Raw genomic sequence first — 19553 nt, 5'->3', positions numbered from 1 at the left:
AGGGGATCGACAGACTTAGAAGAGTTCAGTGGAAGACAGCGCATCAAGAGGTAGGTCATCGCCTCCATCGCTAAGAAGTGCCTCGCCGTGATCCTACAGGTCTGTGTGTGCAGTAAAGTTGGCCATTATCAACATGTCCTTGTATGTTGTGTCTGCTGCACAGGTTAATGCGATGTCGAGGTGATTCTATGAGGACTTTGTTACGTGCGGTGAACTATAAACACAATCGAGAAGGATCCAGCCGCGTGGCAGCAATAGTTAGATGAACAGTGCCTCAAGATATATATCTTCCAGATCGAATCGAGCAACCGCTTTGAGGTCCGAGGGCACAGCAATCAGTGCTCATCCGCCCCTACTTCGTGTATCTTTGCGAAATACAGTGTGCGAAGAGAGATCGAAAAACTAACCGTCGTTCACGCCAGGGTTGAGCCACGACGAAGTGAGAAGCACCAACATGTCGCACGCATGTCGGTGATCTTGTTTTTCACACTGCGGCAGTTTACATAGCAAGGCATAGAGCCCTATTGGCCCCACAAGAGGAAGTCCGACGACAAGAACAGTGGCGAGCACGTACAGTAGCGGTGTCGTAAATGCGTAGAGCTTAGCGGAGGGGAAAACAGAGTCGACGAGAAATACATATTAACGCAACCGGCCTGCGGTCGTGTATCATCACTACTGCGTGATGCACGTTAAAGACCCGAGGCTATGGGTTGTACTGCACTGGCTAAATTGCTCATCTACAGCTGGGAGACTCGTCACCCGTCGAGGAAGAACACGTTCTAGGCTGTAAAAACATACACACAACCCAATTTTACATATTAATGCCAACAAACCTTTTCGACTTTCTTCCGCTTCTCCTCTTGAATTCTTTCAAGCGTGTACACGACTTCATCGGCAATCTGCTGTGGAGGCACGCACTGTAGCATTCCTGAAGGAGAGAATGTAAGCCCCGTGAGCTGGGATTGACTCGGGCAGCTGCGCCCAAGAGATACCGCCTCGATACCTCTGAAGTCTCCGTTTCCGAAGGGAAGGATCCAGACCGGCCGCCCGCCGCGGTCGTGCCTGAACAAACCGCCCGGAAAGTACCGTCGCACCACCTGCGCCAACAAAGCCCGCAACATCAGCGCCCTTGGACACTTGAGAAACCGCAGGGGCGGTTGGCATGGTGTATCCTGGTATCTCTCCCGGCGGTTAAAAAAGCTACCAGTCGGATTTTGAGGTGACGTGACAGGCATTCATGTCGATTCCGTTCAGCCTGTCGTTTTCTTTCATTCTCCCTTAAACCGACCTTCCGCGCAAATAACTTTACACGCTGCTACCAGATGACACGAGTACAATTAATTTTACTTACATTTCAAGCATGTTTGCCCTCTTTCTGCGTGCCAAATTGGGGAACAAGAGATCAAAGCCGGAACGACGTTGAGGCACAGATTTGACTTTAACTCTAGGTGCCTTTATTTCCTTGTCCCCACAGAGTCAGTCACGTGACATTAGAGTTCCTCTGGCGGCTATTTTAAACGTTGAGAGAGATACCCGCATTCACCAGCAAGCCGGCCCCGATAGTCCTGCTACATATTCAGCTCACCCTTAAGCTGACAGTGCGGTGGAACCTACGCGCTTGCCGCACCAACCAACCGACTCCATTTAAAGTTCTGAAGCCGTCCGCGCGTGGACTGGGTTCAGGGATTAAAGCGTGATCACGTAGCGAGAAATAGACGCGCAACTCGTCCAACGAGCACAATAGCTTCCACCGCGCTGTCAGCTTAACGGACGAACAGAATATGTACTTGGTTCACCCCTGAGATCACATTGCGCTGGAAGCCAAATGGTAGTTAGGCCATTTGTGCTCCCATGTTTCGCCACGTGATCTTCCTCCCAGTCATACCCAAATAAAAAAAGTTAGGTGATAAAAAAAGGGGGGGGGGGGGCAATCATTGGTTCAGCAGGCGCCTGACTCCAACGGCACAGCAGCTTTGGTGTGTACGGATTATAGCGCAGATGCCAGCATGACGGTGTCGCGAAGTGCAATGCGATAGGCTTGGGAAACCCCAAGAAAGATCGCGTTAATCTGTTCTTCTGGATTATAACATCTAAAAGTGTAACGTTTATTCGACGGTTACATTTCTCTGACTAAAACACACAGCAAAGCAGTTTTAAAATACGAATAACCTGAGCAAAAGTTAGTTTCCGCTGATAGTCTACCGCATAAGGTCGCAATACAAAGCTCTTATAAGTTTATCTGTGTGAGGTGTTAGCATGGCGCACATGTGTTCTAGAAAATCATCTAAAACCATCGAAACACTCATGTTATCAATGGCTGCAGACAAGGGTCTTGTTTCGGTAGTTCCCTAAAGCTCTTTCTCGTCGCTTTTTCCTCCACTGCAAGCGCTTACCTTGCATCGCGTTTAACCGGAATCAGGTAGTACTTTGTTGATATGACGCATTTGTTTATATTTTTTACACAAGCGTTACCAGAGCGAATGTGCTAACCGAGTTTACGGGCCTTCACTAGAACGTTAATCTAAACGTACGTTACAGCCTGTCTGGCCATAGGATCTACAGGTGCCCTCAGAGAAATGCAGGGGACGACAGCTTACCTCCGAGCTCTTGTACGTCTTTGTGATGGAGCCGATGTCTTTCTCTGCCCGCCACTTAATGTCCTGAAACAAGTGCCAAACCCATCCATCTTTTTGAGAGGAACCATGATATTAGTTTTCCCAACTGTTCCTTAAAAGTGAAATCCATCAACTAAAAAATGTCCACGAAATCCCAGGACACTAATTAGTTTTTGTTTTAGTACATTAACGTATACAGAAAAGAAGAAACACCCGATCGCTTTCCCTCTCGCCTATTCAGCGAATCGAGCGTTCACGTATGACGGTGACGGATTCCAGCCTATAGTGAGCGACATGTCAATATTTCAGTAGGTGATCAGTCCCCTGTAAACGCTCGTTGCCTGCCACCTGTCAAAGCCACAAAGCTCGTGCTATAGGCGAAGCATATACAACATTCTTAACCTCTCGCCGACGATTGTAACGCTTAGGTGCTCGCTCTTGGCAGACCGACCAAGCTGCCAGAGGTTCGTTCGCCAACTCATGGCGCCATACTTTATCACATTCACGTGTCTGTGTGGCCGATGCTTTTATGCTCCGTTTCTCATTAAAGGGAAGCTGAAAAGGTTCTTGAAAAGAAAACGAGTTTGAGGTAAATTCCAGAGTATTTTTGTCTTGTGAATTTGAATATCGCGAGCATTTGACACGAACGTATCAAGAGACGCGAGAAAAACCGAAAAAATCCGCTGGGTTTGACGTCATACTCAAAGGTTTCAGCGTCCTTCCGCGTGCTTCTTGTGAAGGAATGTGGGCAGCGAAAGCTTTTGACTGCTCACGTAAGGCTTGCGGAAAGCGAAGAAATGTTCAGATCCCTGTATAATACAGAATGATTTTTGTTTTTCATTTGGAAAAGAAGTTTGACACAAAAAATAAGAAAGACGTTTACAATCCCCTGCAACATCGAATTAGAGCGCAGCTCTTGAGGAGAAGGAGGGGAAGGTACGAAGAGGAAGGTATGGCCCCTCCTCCTCATCCGTACCCTCCCCTCCTCCTCTCCTGCTCGCCTCCCTTTTAGGGGAAAATTTCCCGCTAAATATGGCGGGGAATTTTTTCCAGCGGGACAATTTTTTTGAATACATTTCCCGGGAAAATTTTTTCGCTAAATTTAGCGGGGAATTTTTTCCCCTAAATTTAGCGGAGAAACTTTTCCGCTAAATTTAGCGGGAAAGGTTTCCCCTAAATTTAGCGGGGAAGTTTTTCCGCTAAATTTAGCGGGGAAGTTTCCTGCTAGATTTATTGGGGAATTTTTTCCGATAAATTTAGCGGGGAAAATTTTCCGCTAAGTTTAGCGGTGGAAGTTTTCCGCTAAATTTACCGGGAAACTTTTTCCGGGAAATTTAGTGGGGAAATTTACCCATCATGCAGCGCGCGGTGACGTCACGAGTGACGTCACTGGTGACCCTAGTGACGGCCCACGTGACGTCACGTGTGATGTCATCTATGACGCCACTGGTGACCCTCGTGACGTCCCACGTGACGTCAGGTGTGACGTCATTTATGACGTCACTGGTGAGTCTTGTGACGTCACAGGTGACGTCCCGTGTGACGTAATCATGGGAAACGTCCCATAATGCACCGCGCAGTAACGCCGACGGCGACGCCGCTCAAGCCAAAAACGGGTGCTTAAGAGCTGCGCTCTAAAAATATAGAGGTTTGGTTATACAGAAGAGGCATTAATGGAAATGGGGGTCAGATCTGACATGGAAGTTTTCAGGGAAGCAAGAATGGGTGGGAGAAAGCGTGTCAAGAGTGGTGCGAAGGGGTGAAGCCAACGAATCTCTTTATTCCAAGGCGATCGGCGTCTTTGTTAGAAAAATTATTATTTATTTTTCTAACAATAACAATTTTTCTAACGATGGCGACATAAATAAAAAAATTATTATTTATGTCGCCGAGAATACGCAGTTGGTTCCTTTTGGACACATCTTCTCGGATGAAAGTTCGCTGGCTTCCTCCGTCTATCATTCCTCTTATGTATCTGTAACCACCTTTGCCAGCGATCCAGCCCCGTTTACAACTCCCTGCAACGCCGAATTAGAGCGCAGCTCTTCGGGAGGAGGACCCGAAGGAAAAATCCATCAATGTAACCCTGTTTGGCAGTCAATGTTTTTTAGTGGACCGCTGACTGTGCCTGACTGTACGTCAATCATGTCTGATTGGCCAACAAGTTACTCTGACCGACAGTCAAACTCCAGTCAGACCCCGCTTGTCGGCTTTCTGATGGTTTCCTGGTGGCAGTCGGCCGCCGCGAAATGCCATCAGGATGTCTTGGTGGTGATTCTGACTGTACATCGATTGTCTCTGACTGTACGTCAGAAAGCTTTGACGTGCAGACAGACGTACGGTCAAAGCACGTAAAGTTCGTTCGGATACCACTATTTCGTCAAATCTATACGAAAAGTAATCTATGCACGAGAAAACGATTTTAGGACGTGAGCCCATAAAACCGCTGACGTTAGAGATATGACACGCCACCGACCGACAACCTTGATCAGAAGCCCACCGAAGAGCCGAACACGACACTTCGCACTTCGCTTCGCCCATAGAGGCTTCGCCGAGCTTTCATGAACGATCGCTCTCGACTCGTTTTGTTTGCCCGCTTGCTCCAACCTGTCGATCCTGCCCGGGCTCTACAATGTCTTATGTTTTAGTAGAATTTCTACTCGACAAGACCCAGCGTGTTGTGAGTTCCGACGATGTAAGGGACTTTAGCGGTGTAGTTGAAGACGACAAGGTGTACCAGGTCTACTGGGCCGGTGACGCGCGAACAAAAGAATCGTTCTACGACGCGAAAGTACTCTACATGGCAGGTGAGTAGAACTGAAGTACGGCGAGTGATGTACGAGTGCTTTGCATAACATGCTGACGGCTTAACTGCATTTGCAGCCGAAGCGTCTCGTATAAAACGAATAGTCAAATCGAGTTTCTGCAACGGTGGCGTAGCATAGGCAATAAAGAAGAAAAAAAGTGGCGTAGCATAGGGGTTAAAGTGTCTGATTTGTACGCATGTGGTCGCGGGTTCGATCCGCGGTGGTTCTCCTTTTTTTTTTCTTGAACATTTTATTTTATCGAGGCATTTGGCGATATTTATGAGTTGCCTATAGCTTTACTCTTATGTAAATGCTGCCCTTGTTGATGAAATTTCCTTCGCAGTGGCAGTCAGACGCCATCTGATGGACAATCAGATCACGTCTGATGGTCCATCACGTTCCACCAAGGCTGCTGACTGGCAGTCGGTGTCCCAAATTACGTAGCTTGATGGAATTTTCAATAGGGGAGCCAAGGCCACAAAGGTCACGTGACCGCCCCTGAGGTCCCCAAAATCACGTGGGGGCACGTGACCTCGGGGGGGGGGGGGGGGTCACGTGACCTAAGGGGGTCACGTGACCGCCCAGAGAAATTTTTCCGCTAGATTTAGCGGGAAAATTTTTCCGTTAAACTTAGTGGGGAAATTTTTCCGCTAGATTTAGTGGGGAAATTTTTCCGCTAGATTTAGTGGGGAAATTTTTCCACTAGATTTAGCGGGAAAATATTTCCGCTAGATTTAGCGGGGAAATTTTTTCGCCAAATTTAGCGGGGAAGCTTTTGCGCTAGATTTAGTGGAGAAACTTTTCCGCCAGATTTAGCGGGGAAATTTTTCCGCCAGATTTAGCGGGCAAATTTTTCCGCTAGATTTCGCGGGGGAATTTTTCCGGTAGATTCAGCGGGGAAATTTTTCCACTAGATTTAACGAGGAAATTTTATCCGCTAGAGTTAGCGGGGAAATTTTTACGCTAGATTTAGCCGGGAAATTTGTCCACTAGATTTAGCGGGGAAATTTTTTCCGCTAGATTTAGCGGGGAAATTTTTCCACTAGATCTAACGGAGAATTTTTTTCCCTAGATTTAGCGGGGAAATTTACCCATGATGCACCGCGCGGTTACGCCGACGGCGACGCCGACGCCGCTCAAGCCGGAAACGGGCGCCTAAGAGCAGCGCTCTGAAAGGACCAAAGTTCTGTTTGAACGTTGAGCCGTAAAAATTAGACATTCTGTCGAACATCCATAGCATAGCTGCGAAAGTCCCAATTGATGGGAGACAAGGGTTCGTTGAACAGTCGATCTTGGCAGTTTCGAGGTTAGTGGTTACTGGGTACGGCTCTTGTAAAAGAAATTTTACGGCAGTAAGGGGGCGTAAGAAGGAGTTAGAAGTTGGTAATTTTTCGTTTCTCCACACTGACAAAGCGGGAAAGTTTGCGATTAGGCCTGAGTCTGAGTTTCAAGGAAGTCAAGAGCAGCGTTTAGAGGGTTGTTTCAGCCCTGCAAGGTTAATCTCTAGCAGATAAAAATGAATTTGTTGCAAAGTACTCAAGGATTGTGAGATGCAAGAAGTCGCAGAAAAGGCTTGAGAGATTACGAGGGAATCGTTGTCTGTCAACTTGTTTCAAAAAGACCGCAGGCCCTTGTTGCGACTCGGGGTAGTTTGAAATCAAAATGGAACTTTGCAGAAAGCTGTATCGACATTCCTCCAAAGCTGCCCGCCATCAATCGAGATGACGTGTCTAATCCTTTTAAAACAAATCAGACGGACTGGTAACCTGTTTGACGTCTTTCTACCAGAAAAAGTGCGAGGTAATGTCCCTTGACAGTAACGACATATTACTTTCTCCGTCAAACATTGCTTCTCTCAAGGTTAATTTTGTTCGGTTCAAGTCAAATTGAATGTTTTAGTGATTCATACAGCGTAAGGTCGGTCTGCCAGGATGAGGCGACACTGGTTTACACTGTAGATGAGCAATCCGGCTAGTGCAGTACGACTGCTAACCTGGAGTCTTTTAACGTGCTCACGAAGTAGTGATACACGACCGCACGCCGGTACGATGCTCATCCAAGTCCCAGTCTCGGATAGACGCAGGGAGGTTTTTTCAACCTAGTATAACTGTATTTGAAATTCACAGCTGGGTGTTTACACGACAGACCGTACAATAACTGTCCGGGTCATTTTTTTTATATTTGTGTAACAAATATTTGTGAAAGCCACGTTCTTGGGAGGAACAACAAGCTATATGTGAACACCATAGCAGACGTTTTTCTAGAGATATAAAATTGAAAAGCAGAAGGCGTCGACGTTGCCGAGATTTCACTATGGTAATTTGCACAGCCGCCAATGTCAGACCAAAGCAGGCAAGGAGTTATTTCTTTTCTCATTTATTCGATAGACAATTTATAACATGCACACCATATATAAAAATTACAATTACATATTACTAAGCAAAAAAAAAGAAATAAAATCCCAAACACGAAAATTAAAACACGTTTTAGAGAAACGTTCACTATTTTTTTTATAAAGAAGCAACGTTATGCAAAACGTCGCCAAATATATCAAAACGTGCGTCTTGAAATGCAGCTTCCGCGCGACAACTAGTGTCTTTGCCGGGGGCCTGGCACGAGGTTCTTCAGTCGTGGTACCCGTACAATTAACTGACTGATCGCAAGGTGCGCGGTACGTGCCTATGCAGTGTTAGTTCCGGCGCGTAGCACAGGAGTAACAATCACCGTGTGACGTATAAAAAAAATAATAACGAAATGTTACATTACCGTGCGACGGAACATCACCGGAATATCCACGCAATCACGACACGATATCATCGTCATGTTGCACCAGCCGAACCAGCTCATTGACATCGCGTTGTGAGGTTGTCAGCGCAATTCGCTAGCTTTGGTCACGTAAAACTTATTTTATTTGTTGTGCATAAGCGCGTGTCCCGTCCATTCTTTTCGACTTTCCGTGATTTATAAAGACGTACACCCGGCACCGACTAGCCGTCTCTTCAATTTAGTCATTCTGATTTGTTTAGGGCACAATGACACCGAATACCACCATTAGTGTTTGAGCTAGAGATTGTTTGTTCGTATCTGTTCATATACAGCAAAAGTAGTATTAAAAAAAGATCGAACCTGCTCTCTTCACAGGTTACTGCTTCTTGGCCAAAAGCACGTGTCTCCGGCAAGTATTTTTGGTGAGCAATCATGAAGCGTTTTCTTGTAGGTGAAGAGATAGTTAGAATAGTACGGATACAAACCACAAATACGCACCTCTCGCAGCAAGTTCTCAGCCTTGGCGACATCGAAATCTCGAGCTGCAAAAAAATAAAATAAATATGAACAAAAGAAGTGTCCCGCCGTTTAACTAAATTGTTCTGTCGTAGATCGTCTGTGCGCGAAACTCACGATGTAGCTCTAGATAAGTTAGCACATAAAATATTCGTGGGTTATATTTATATGGACTTCTTTGATAATGACTAGCGGTTTCATCGTAACCGTTTTTAATATATCTCATGCGGTCACTTATGGCAGGGAGTTGTTAGGTGACAATTAGTTGTCATAGGGCAAGCATCGGCCATTCCCGAACCGCGGACCCGATCCCCAAGAGGACTATTGAGCTAGCCCAACGCAGTATGCGCGTGATAAGTCTGAGAGGAAAGACGGAGTTTTGCTAAATCCGCTATCAAATATGTCCTTAGAGTGCTATTCAGACGAGTGAGAAATCGTTGCCAGCAAAATATCAGGCATCTTAGATGCGGTGTGATTCAATGTCACCTCCGAGGCTGAAGTACGGAGGAAAGGGGGGGGGGGGGGGGGGGGGATACTCGAGAGGGACAAACAATCCGCTTTTCGACGGCGCACCAGTTTTCTTACTGCGGGAACCGCCAAACTCGTATACATGCTGTGTTGTCTGGAGCGGCGGCACCTACATCCAACTGCTCTACGGCGCGAAACGTCGACGTCGACATCGGTTGAGCTCGAGTCTCGAGCCGAACGCTGAAGCTAGATGGGCTTTAACTGTCTCATTAAATTATTTTCTCGCGCCTACACATTAATTTCAGGCGTCTTTCGTTTTGTAATCACGGAATTTAGTATTGGCACGCCACCTGAACGCCCACATGTTCTTCAGATATTTGGCTTTGTCATCTACGCACGTCACTAAAAGTGCTCCCGCGGGTTAAATTGTTTGGAAACGACAGTGCAATACTTTGTTAAAATATCTGTTTGTGCTTCGAAATCGTCATACGCACAAAACAAATTCGGATTGTTGAAATGTTGAAAGCTATGCACGTCGTCGCGAGATCAAAGTTGCGTCTAAACGCGTGATATTTGTCCATTCAATGACCGCAGATCAAATATTTTCTGCCGTGGGAAAATAAGACAACAAATGCGCCATACCGAAATTTAGACATTCTTCGCAAAGTGCAAACACACGGTTCAAACATGTCGTAGGACTGTGTGCTTAAGACGAAACATTTTGCACCGTGTATGTCACGTACATACAGGTTTACAAAAAGGCATATTCATCATGCCACCACATGAGCTTTCGTTAAGTTTTAATGACTCTAAAGACGTGGGGCAATGTCGGTATTATACAAACGGCCTCTCTTGTTTCTTTGTTTTTATTCGGGTTCAAACTATCGTTGATTGTGACATGCCACCGGAAAAAGTTGTGTATGTTGCCTATTCTGACTGTTGTTTACAATATATTGCGGAGATTAAAGGAGCTGTGCAACGATTTAAACGTTGAAAGAATTGGCATCTTCTGCTTTTAATAGTGTTCAAATTGTCACAAATGACAGAAAACACACCTCGTTTGATCGAAATGTTGCAATTCCGCCGCGTAATAGCGAGGCAAAACTTAGAATATTCCCCGACCTGCAGCCGCGAGCGGCGGCCATGAGAAACACGCGGCGTGACGTCAATGGGAAATCTTGTAGGAAGATAGCAAGTTGTGCGAATACCTGCTCGATAAAAGGTACCTTTTCTATAAATCTTGTCGTTCCAACATATTGATAAATGCGTCAAAAATCAGGTATCATCGACAAAACTTTTATTATACGGAGTTTTAGTGGCGCCATCTATCCTAGGTTCACAAAACCGTCAGCTCTCTCAGCTACCGCAAACAGCCGCCAGAAGCCAAAGGGGGAGGCGGACAGGGCCGGACGGCTATGGCAGGACCCGGATGAGAATTTCCTCCTTTCACCATATTGTTCGCGCGGCGCCCGCCAGCACGTGGTCACCCGGTCGAGAGCGGATGAGTTCTCGCTGCTCACTGATGGCTCTAAAGAGAGAACTGTTCCGGAACCCCGCGCCTACCCCATCAACGTCACTGCGCACGTGACCCGAAAGACGACGTACGAGCTGAGAGGCTACAAAAACCTGGATATTTTTCATTTTTTTTAAAATAAAAACTAGGGTATCCAGGCAAAATCTTTTTTTTTTTTTTTGTAGTTCACTACAGAAGTGCTTGGCATCAACTTCCACAATATTTTAAGCAAAGCCCTGAAATTGTTGCACAGCTGCTTTAATTATATCGTGAACCATGTTTGCGCTTATTTATTTATTTTTTATATTTTCACCCCCCCCCCTCCCTACACACACACACACCATACTGCATAAGTCCTAACGGCGCACTTCGTACAGATGTTGTCATGGTTCCGCGGCTCCATGCAAAAATGAGAAGAAAGAAGTAGATCGCAAAAGACAGCTGGAGGGTAGAAGAGAAAGAAGAGAAGGAAGAGACGATGGCCAGCGAAACCTGAGGTTCGGTCGGAGGAGGAGCTCCGCAAAGAGGTCTATGGCTATGGTCCAGGACTTGCCCGTCTCTTGCTACGCCCAAGCTCCAACGGCAACTCTTTACTCTCCAAGCCCAGGATTCCAGGTTACTACTGTGAGATGCACCTCTTCGCGGTTCGTCCACGCAACGAACTATCAGGGGCATTCTATGTGAGGGACTGAGGGACACCTCTTTGCCCGTTATTGAACCACATAGTTAAACCTACTTCTTTTTGTATTTTTTTGTTGTAATTGTTTTTCTTGCTTGGTCTTTGTTTGTATTTTTATTTTGTATATATAGTGTAGCAACTTCTCTGCCACTTGACGTTCTCTTCATTCCACTTGCGACCCGCCTCGGGCGAACCGTGGCAATGGCGAGCCTGCCAGGATGCTTCTGACATCCTGATGCTATAAAGTCCGAGGCGCGCTGGTGTCAATATAGAGAATGGTCTACAGACAAACGTTGTGTTGTGAAAATGCATAAATCTCAGGATGGCGGCGTTTGTTGTGAGCACCCAGTCTCATTCCTCACGGGCATAGTAACTACATTACTATCTTACTGTGGCAAAATGATATTTATTCGAGTGTTAGAAATCGAAGAGGCGGTTGGGCTCGAAGGTGTGGCTCTGAAGGAATGGCTGAGGACGCTACTTGAGTCAGCAGCTGCAGAGTTAAAAGAAGAGCGAAAGTGGGAGCAGGTAACCCAACAGTGGGAACGAGACAACGAGCAGTAATTTCTTACATCTGCGTCGGCACATCAGTGGAGGGAGGAGAGTGCGATGGAATCGGCTTGTCTTCAGGCGGAGTGCAATCGCCTGGACGAGATGATAACACTTCTGGAAGCTGAGGAGGATGCATAAGAAAGTTCTGATAGGGAATTTGAGGATTTCTCAGTACAGAGTGAAAGCTTTCAAAGGAGGGAAGCTTTGGAGCCGACAAGTGTCAACGGTTTCAATCCATTGGTAAAAATGGGCGGCCACATGAGAGGCGCGGATGCGTCCTCTGGAGATTCAGAACTATATTCCAGAGCGAGTAGGGAAGCTGAAGCTTCAGGCCTGTCGAACCCAGGGGACACTGAGGTGCACCCCGTGGTTGTAGGTAGAGATGCTAAGAAAAGCACAACGAGTGCTAAGAGAGCGAAGCATGAATCTACGGGTGAAAAAATGAAGCGCGAGCTTTGTTTGAAATGCAGGTCAAACGCGCACAGAATGTTGCTCAGGCAGCGCAAAGGAAAGACCTTCAGGCGACGAGACCGCTCGCAAGTCAGAGACCGCCATGCTGTGTAAAGTTCATCCAAAAGACAGAGCACGTGCTACGCTAATGTGAAAATTTGGATCATCTGGGGGTGGGAGAGATCATGCGAAATTTATCTTTAATCCTGAGGTCTGGTTGAGAGTCACAGTAAGCTGGGAAGCCAGAAGGCGAAGGCTTGAAGGTTAGATGAGTAATCAGTAACTTGCATATCTCATCGAAAGATTAAGACTGGGTTCTCTCGTAACGGGTTGTGCCAATTACTCGAAAAATATCTTTGTTTTCGTCTTCGTATGTTCGTGAATTTTTGTTATGGTATTGGAAAACTGAGTGCTATCTTTGCTTGTTAAACTTTGGAATTGCTAATGTGTTACGCGAAGACATTTGAAAATCGAATCTGCTTTTCTCGATAGCTGGTTCACGAAGTGATTTTCGATAAATTCGAATCAGTGTGTGCCTATTTGAAGTGTCTTCCGTTTGGTGTAGAATTAGTGTCTATTGAGAAATCTGTAGAGGAAGTTAGTTCTTTAGCCGAGTTCAAACTGTTTCTTCTTATGTGGACTAAGGTTTTTTCTTCTGAGGGTGACTAACATCGTAGGTTTTGTGAGTTGTGCATGTAATGACACCTGAAAGAATAGGGGGGGGGGGGGGAAGCTGGCAGTTAAGAACACAGTCTGCATTCGTGAAGTACAGTGTCGTGCTACTTCTAGCAGTATGATTTCTTCGTTTTCTGTTTGGCTTTGAAGTTTGGGAAAAGAAGGAAACGTATCGGTGTCACTGAATCAAATAAGACACTTCTGGAATGGGCAAAATATTGAGAAACATTTACAGAGTTTTGTAGAATGCTTATCATTGCGTGTGCTTTGGTATTTTTGTTTCGATTGATAGATTTGTTTCGTCTATATCGAACGCCTGTGCTTGGACTCAGTGATATGGTAGTAGTGAAGTTGTTAAGAAAAGTGTGATGTGGAAGTGTGGTTGTGGAAGATTGAAATTGTGCTGCGTTGCCGACGACCACATAGCTGTTCCACGTAGAAGTAAACTCCAAGAAAAAATTTAACCAAATTACATTTTCGTGTTTGGGGGGCAATGTCTAGGTTTCGCGTCTCCATGCCATATTGAGAAGAGAGAAGTAGACTGCAAAAGACAGCTGAAGGGTACAAGAGAAAGAAGCTAAGGAAGAGAGGATGGCCAGCGAAACCTGAGGTTCGGTCGGAGGAGGAGCTCCGGAAGGAGGTCTATGGTTATGGTCCAGGACTTGCCCGACTCTTGCTACGCCCAAGCTCCAACTACAACTCTTTACTTCAAAAGCCCAGGATTCGAGGTGACTACGGTGAGATGCACTTCTTCGCGGTTCGTCCACGCAACGAACTATCAGGGGCATTCCATCTGAGGGACTGAGGGACGGACGCCTCTTTGCCCGTCAATGAGTTACATAGTTAAACCTACTTCTTTTTTGTATTTTTTTGTTGTAATTGTTTTCCTGACTTGGTCTTTGAATTGTGTTTGTATTTTGTAAATATAGTGTAGCAACTTCTCTGCCGCTTGACGTTCTCTTCATTCCACGTGCGACCCGTCTCGGGCGAACCGTGACAGATGTAAATATATATATATATATATATATATATATATATATATATATATATATATATAACAACCGTCAAACCACTGTCCTTCAAACTTGGCCCCGACCGTGAAGCTTCTTTACCTGGATACGAACTGCCCTACGCTTCCCTCTCGCGAAAGCTCCAACCGTCACCCCGCCGAAAGTAGGACCCGACCGTAGCACTGTGTAAATGTTTGTCCATCTGGAACTCTTCCTACGCTTCTTTGGAAACTCCAACCGTCATCCCGCCGCTTTTGAAACTTGGACTCGCGTTCATCTGTAAAAGTTCTTCCTAACGAAGACCGAACTCCGGCCGAAATGTCGAAGAATAAATCGTCCGGTGTTGCTGTTTTCACCAAGATTTTTTTCTTCCCAGTTATATCTATCTATATATATATATATATATATATATATATATATATATATATATTCACACACACGGTGAGAAGGTGCAATGGGTCGGGTAGACGTGAAACGAAAGTTGAGGAGTTCCAGGAAAGGCCTTTACTTCACCAACGTTTCAAGTGGGGACCGCTTTTCTTCAGGGTGTGATGGTGTGTCAAATATCCTCTCTTTTAGACACACCATCTCACCCTGAAGAAAAGCGGTCCCCGCTTGAAACGTTGGTGGAGTAAAGGATTTGACACACCATCCCACCCTGAAGAAAAGCGGTCCCCGCTTGAAACGTTGGTGGAGTAAAGGCCTCTCTTGGAACTCCTCAACTTTCGTTATTATGCATTTGTGCATTTTTACATACCTATGAACTATGACTATCTAGAACGATATTGTTTATATATATATATATATATATATAGAGAGAGAGAGAGAGAGAGGGAGAGAGGAAAGTAAACATATATATATATATAGAGAGAGAGAGAGAGGAAAGTAAACGTACCTCGAAGCTTTTCGTGGAGTTTTATTACATATAAGTCGACGTTTCGGCCTGAGCCAGACCTTTTTCGAAAAAGTTCGAAAAAGGTCTGACTCAGGCCGAAACATCGACCTATATGTAATAAAACTCCACGAAAACCTTCGAGGTACGTTTACTTTCCTATGCACTTTTCGTCGTCCTACGCAACAGTATTTTTCTCTCTCTCTCTCTCTCTCTCTCTCTATATATATATATATATAAACAATATCGTTCTAAATAGTTATAGTTCATAGTTATGTAAAAATGTTTATAAATATATAAACACTATCATTCTACTTATTCAGGACACAACTTTGTCTTCTTTTATCCCAGCCCCCTAGACTTCTTTTCGTCTGAAATAAAGACATTAATTGACCCTGAAAACATTTTTGAACGCGTCCTTCCTTTAATTCTGAGAAAAACGCGGATCAATAACACGTTTATTTATACTAAAACGCCCTGACTATCCTGTTTACTGATTCTTCCCGAACACAGGGGCGATAGTCATCGAGTCAAAACCGTTTAAAAACAGACCGTGACCAGCGAGAGCGTTTTCGTTGCGTTTGTAGGTTTTCTCACTGCTATGCGAAAGTCGTGAAATGGTTGAGCTTTACGTGCTCAGAATCGGTAAATAAAAGTCGACCCGTGCTCCGATTGCACACAGTTGTTTTCAAATACGCTGCCCAGACACTGCAGCGGTATGCTATACCGGGAAAACTTCATGGACCCTTCACAGCTGTCGGTGAAGCAAACATATGACACCGCGAATACCTTTTGCCAAATTGGCCCAGCGCCAAGGCGAATACTGAGCCCGTACGTATACAGGCGCTGGACGCTTTCGTCTTATGATTATAAGTAATATGAAGTAAACGATGAATATAAGGTTTTGAGAATCGCACATGAAAGTGCCGTTTTTTTTAGGCTTTTTACTGCTCCAAAAGGCTGCACGTGCAGTGCGTGTACCTAAGCTCGCAGTATGCTTCTTGGTACTTGGGTAATGTACCAAGAGCCATATTCATTAAAGCTGGGTAATACTGACACCTGACCCAATGTAGTAACATCAATTAGGGTACGGCTAGAGCTACACATGAGAAAATAATAGATTCACTACTTTACACGGTCTGAAAAGTAATAGCAGAATTACCAAATTAATTGTCTTTTTCTCGAATACTTTAGTTTACTTCAGTAGGTCACGTGGTCCTTCCCGCTCGTGGTAATGTTTTTATATCTGTCTGTTTTATAATGCAACAACTGAGAGGTGTGGACGCTGGATAGCTGCTTCTTATGCCAAGTCGTCCTCTATTTCCTTCGGTATTAGCTCAAGTAATTAGTGTAACGTTACATAATCGTTTTAGTTCATGTAACCATGGCGTACGAACTAGGTGACTTCGCAAATAATGATTATTATATTATATAATGATTATTACCTTTGAACGCAGAAAATTTATATAGCTGATTACTTTAATGGGAGTCTAAGAAATCCACCGCGAAATTACACCTAAAAGAAACAGATTGCAATCTTCCTACATGTCATTTATAACATGAGTTGCCCTAGCAGGTTGCCTTAGCAGGAGCGCCCATCAAAGCAATGCAACGAAACACCTCAGCAGCAGAGCATGTGCGGCTTGACACTGGCCAGGTCAACACCACCTGTAATACCTAAGGCCTCTGAGCAGTTTCCTCTATCAATATAAATATTAAATGAAATTGTTTCATCATTTTATTTTGTTTCCGATGAATCTCATTATTTGTGCATCATGACTAAGGCATCAGCTCTTCGTGAGCACAGAATTTTATGAGATGATTGAATGAATGAGTTATTTGGCGCAGTCGGATAACGGCTACTCAGCAATGGGGTTCGAGCTCGAAGTCGAGTATCCTTCAACGCAATGCCTTGACACGAGAACCAGCCGAAGGTAGATGCAGCACACTTCTCAAATTTATAGGCGTGCACTCGATCGCAGTGTGATGACGTCAAAATTCTAGTGCACTGGCATGGTGTTAACCAGGCTCACTGCAAAGGACTCTGTATCCTCCGTGCCAAACATAGCACAATAACCCCCCCCCCCCCAACTTCTTTTTTTTTTTTTGAGGGGGGGGGGGGGGGGGGGGAGTGTTGTTGCAGATAGCAGACGCAATGGCAGCGTAAGGCAAAAATGTTAACAAAGCCAGGGCCTTGTCTCACCTCGGAGCCAGCGAAGCAGGAATGAGTCTGTGTGCTCGTCAGATCTTATGTCCACCAGGCGGCTCTTGAGCTGCATTGAGAAGGGACTGAGTGTCTCTTTGACTTTTCCAATATTATGGGAGGCCGGGACATTTCGACTAGTGGTTGAAGACGCATGCTTCATTACCAGGAAATTCAGCACATTATGTACACAGGTTACATAAGAACGTAACTGACGCTTTAATTAAAAATAAATCTGTATGTTCACTTTCCTGGAAAGCATGGAGACAGCCAATCGCAGCGCACGACAGAAGGATCACAAGGAGTGAAAAACTTAAAATACACGTAGACAACAAAAAAAGCAAAGTGAGCAGGAACAATGATCATTCGTTTAACTCGCCCAGTGTCCCTGCGTACATACATCTAATGGTCTCAAATATAATCGTGCTATTCTTAGCACGAATAGATCGCGTATTAATTCCCTTGAATTCTTCTATTGAGCGAGGTGATCGGATGTGTCTGAGCTATGCGGGATAGTGAACTCGCAGGCTTTTCTTAGAGTGCAGCACTGCCACTTGTTACTCGCTCCAATGGTAACTATAGCCACTAACAGTTTAAGAAAGACGGGGTGTGAATTAATATGTTAAAGAGTCTTGCTTCTTGAATCGTTTTTTGTCGGTCTTATCGGCTAATGCAGTAATCTATTGTTGCCAACTCAAACTTTGAAAACCCGCAATTGGAATCCGAAGAAAAACAGCTAAAAACCGCTGAGTTTTAGGGGCAAGGCAAGAATGACTTTTGAACACAATTTACCGCTGTAGTTTGTTTAGAAACAGCATGATAAATAAAGAACCCTTAGAAGGGAGTTATGGGTTTTGACTCATCTTGCTTCCTTGCACAGAATGATGTCTACTGCATGAACTTATTGCTACCAGGTATTACCAAGTGTGCTATATTTGCCATACCTGCCGATGTAAACCACCATCATTCCAATCTTTAGTGCAGTATTTGGTGGCAGTTCAAATCGTCTAACGTCGCACGGAATTTCCAGTAACCAGTCTCGAAGTTTCGACTCCTACAGCCCCCATGTTTCCTGAACTATTGTGCAAAGTTCACTGGGCTCACTTCATCTGGCAGGCTTGGAAAACGAGTTCCTACATTGGCGCATAAATAAGGTAAGAGGGTATTTCAAGGCTTCACACAGTAATATCTGGATGGCGTCACGAAAGCTACTCTCACTAACCACAATTGTTTTTTTTTGTTTTTTTTTTTGTGAGAGTAAGCAAAGATGACGACCCTGACTGTGTCTTATAAAATAAATTAAGCTATTTAGACCATCAGAAAAGAAACACATGTTAACATAAATTCAACACCACAAAAAATCCCGCCTTCCAAAAAACGACAAATTATTCTTCTAGACAACTCAGAATACTGCTAAATTTAGAGGGAAAACCGCTGAATTGGCAACACGGCTCCTTGGCTGCAGAGCGGTGGCTAGGTGGCGCAAGCTACAGCCCATTGTGGAGGGTAAAGCCGCTAGCATCCATCCATCCATCCGTCCATCCAGCGATAATAAGATGCTCGGAACTGGCCTCATCCGGCATTTTTTAAGCTGCAAATGACATATAAGTCGTTACTAGCTGTACCCATCGTAGAAGTAGGGCAATGTGTAAATCAATAGGTAACACGTTCCGATATCAGTGCGGTTATCCACTCTGTGTTGTTGGCCAACAGCCTCCCCAGTGCAATATATTAGGCATTTCTGAACCATCTCCGGTATGTCCAAGTGCTTCATTTCTTTACTTAGGATCGCGGTAAAACTTAACCGCCGTGCGATTTTATTCACGGATCGCTCTCCTAGCAGCAGGTGGTCGGCTGGCGACAGGTTCATTAAAAAACTTCGAACTTTAAAGAGTTCAACGACAGATATGCCAAATGGCATTTAAAGTACGTCGCGCCTTTCTATATATGGTTTGAATGGAATACTTTGCATTTCGCGGTAATTGAGAATTTATGTATACGCTCGTACTTCACCATAAGTTGATCTTTTAATATTATGTTTTGGTACAATTAACAAGATTACACGTAAATCGCTTTGGCAATCCAGCGATTATTCAAGTTATGTATTTATCGTCGATTTTTACTTTTCCCGATTAACCGGACACATGTTAAACTTAAAAACATGCACTAAAAAAATTTTTTTTTTTGTAAAAGTTTTACCATATTTTTAAGCCACAGCATCGTATTAGAGAATTTTCCTTCGTTGTGTTTCGTTTCACACGTTGCTGCTGCCCATGGTAAAGGGAGGTAAAGGATCAGTAAAGCTGTAGCAATTTTTGTGTGAAAATCCACTCTATTATGTTTTTAAATAATACAAGCGTTTCTAGGAAAATCCCGCATAGCATTGTTCGCTATTACTTCAACAATA

The 19553-nt window shown here is 44.7% G+C and overlaps 1 protein-coding gene across 1 annotated transcript in view; it reads right to left on the bottom strand.

Moving 5' to 3' along the window:
• Nucleotides 1-19553, bottom strand: part of LOC120836322 (SEC14-like protein 2) — a 75472-nt gene that overhangs the window by 38118 nt on the left and 17801 nt on the right. The window contains exons 2-6 of the mRNA XM_040218037.2: nucleotides 17147-17216; nucleotides 8687-8730; nucleotides 2598-2660; nucleotides 1004-1097; nucleotides 834-928 (exon numbers count right to left, since the gene is read on the bottom strand). Of these exons, the coding sequence (XP_040073971.1) occupies nucleotides 834-928; nucleotides 1004-1097; nucleotides 2598-2660; nucleotides 8687-8730; nucleotides 17147-17216 (366 nt within the window). The remainder of the gene's footprint in view (nucleotides 1-833; nucleotides 929-1003; nucleotides 1098-2597; nucleotides 2661-8686; nucleotides 8731-17146; nucleotides 17217-19553) is intronic.

This window comes from Ixodes scapularis, unplaced genomic scaffold, assembly GCF_016920785.2.
Source record: "Ixodes scapularis isolate PalLabHiFi unplaced genomic scaffold, ASM1692078v2 PGA_scaffold2__306_contigs__length_199485367, whole genome shotgun sequence".
NCBI lineage: Eukaryota > Metazoa > Arthropoda > Arachnida > Ixodida > Ixodidae > Ixodes > Ixodes scapularis.
This window is presented reverse-complemented; position numbering and strand designations above follow the sequence as displayed.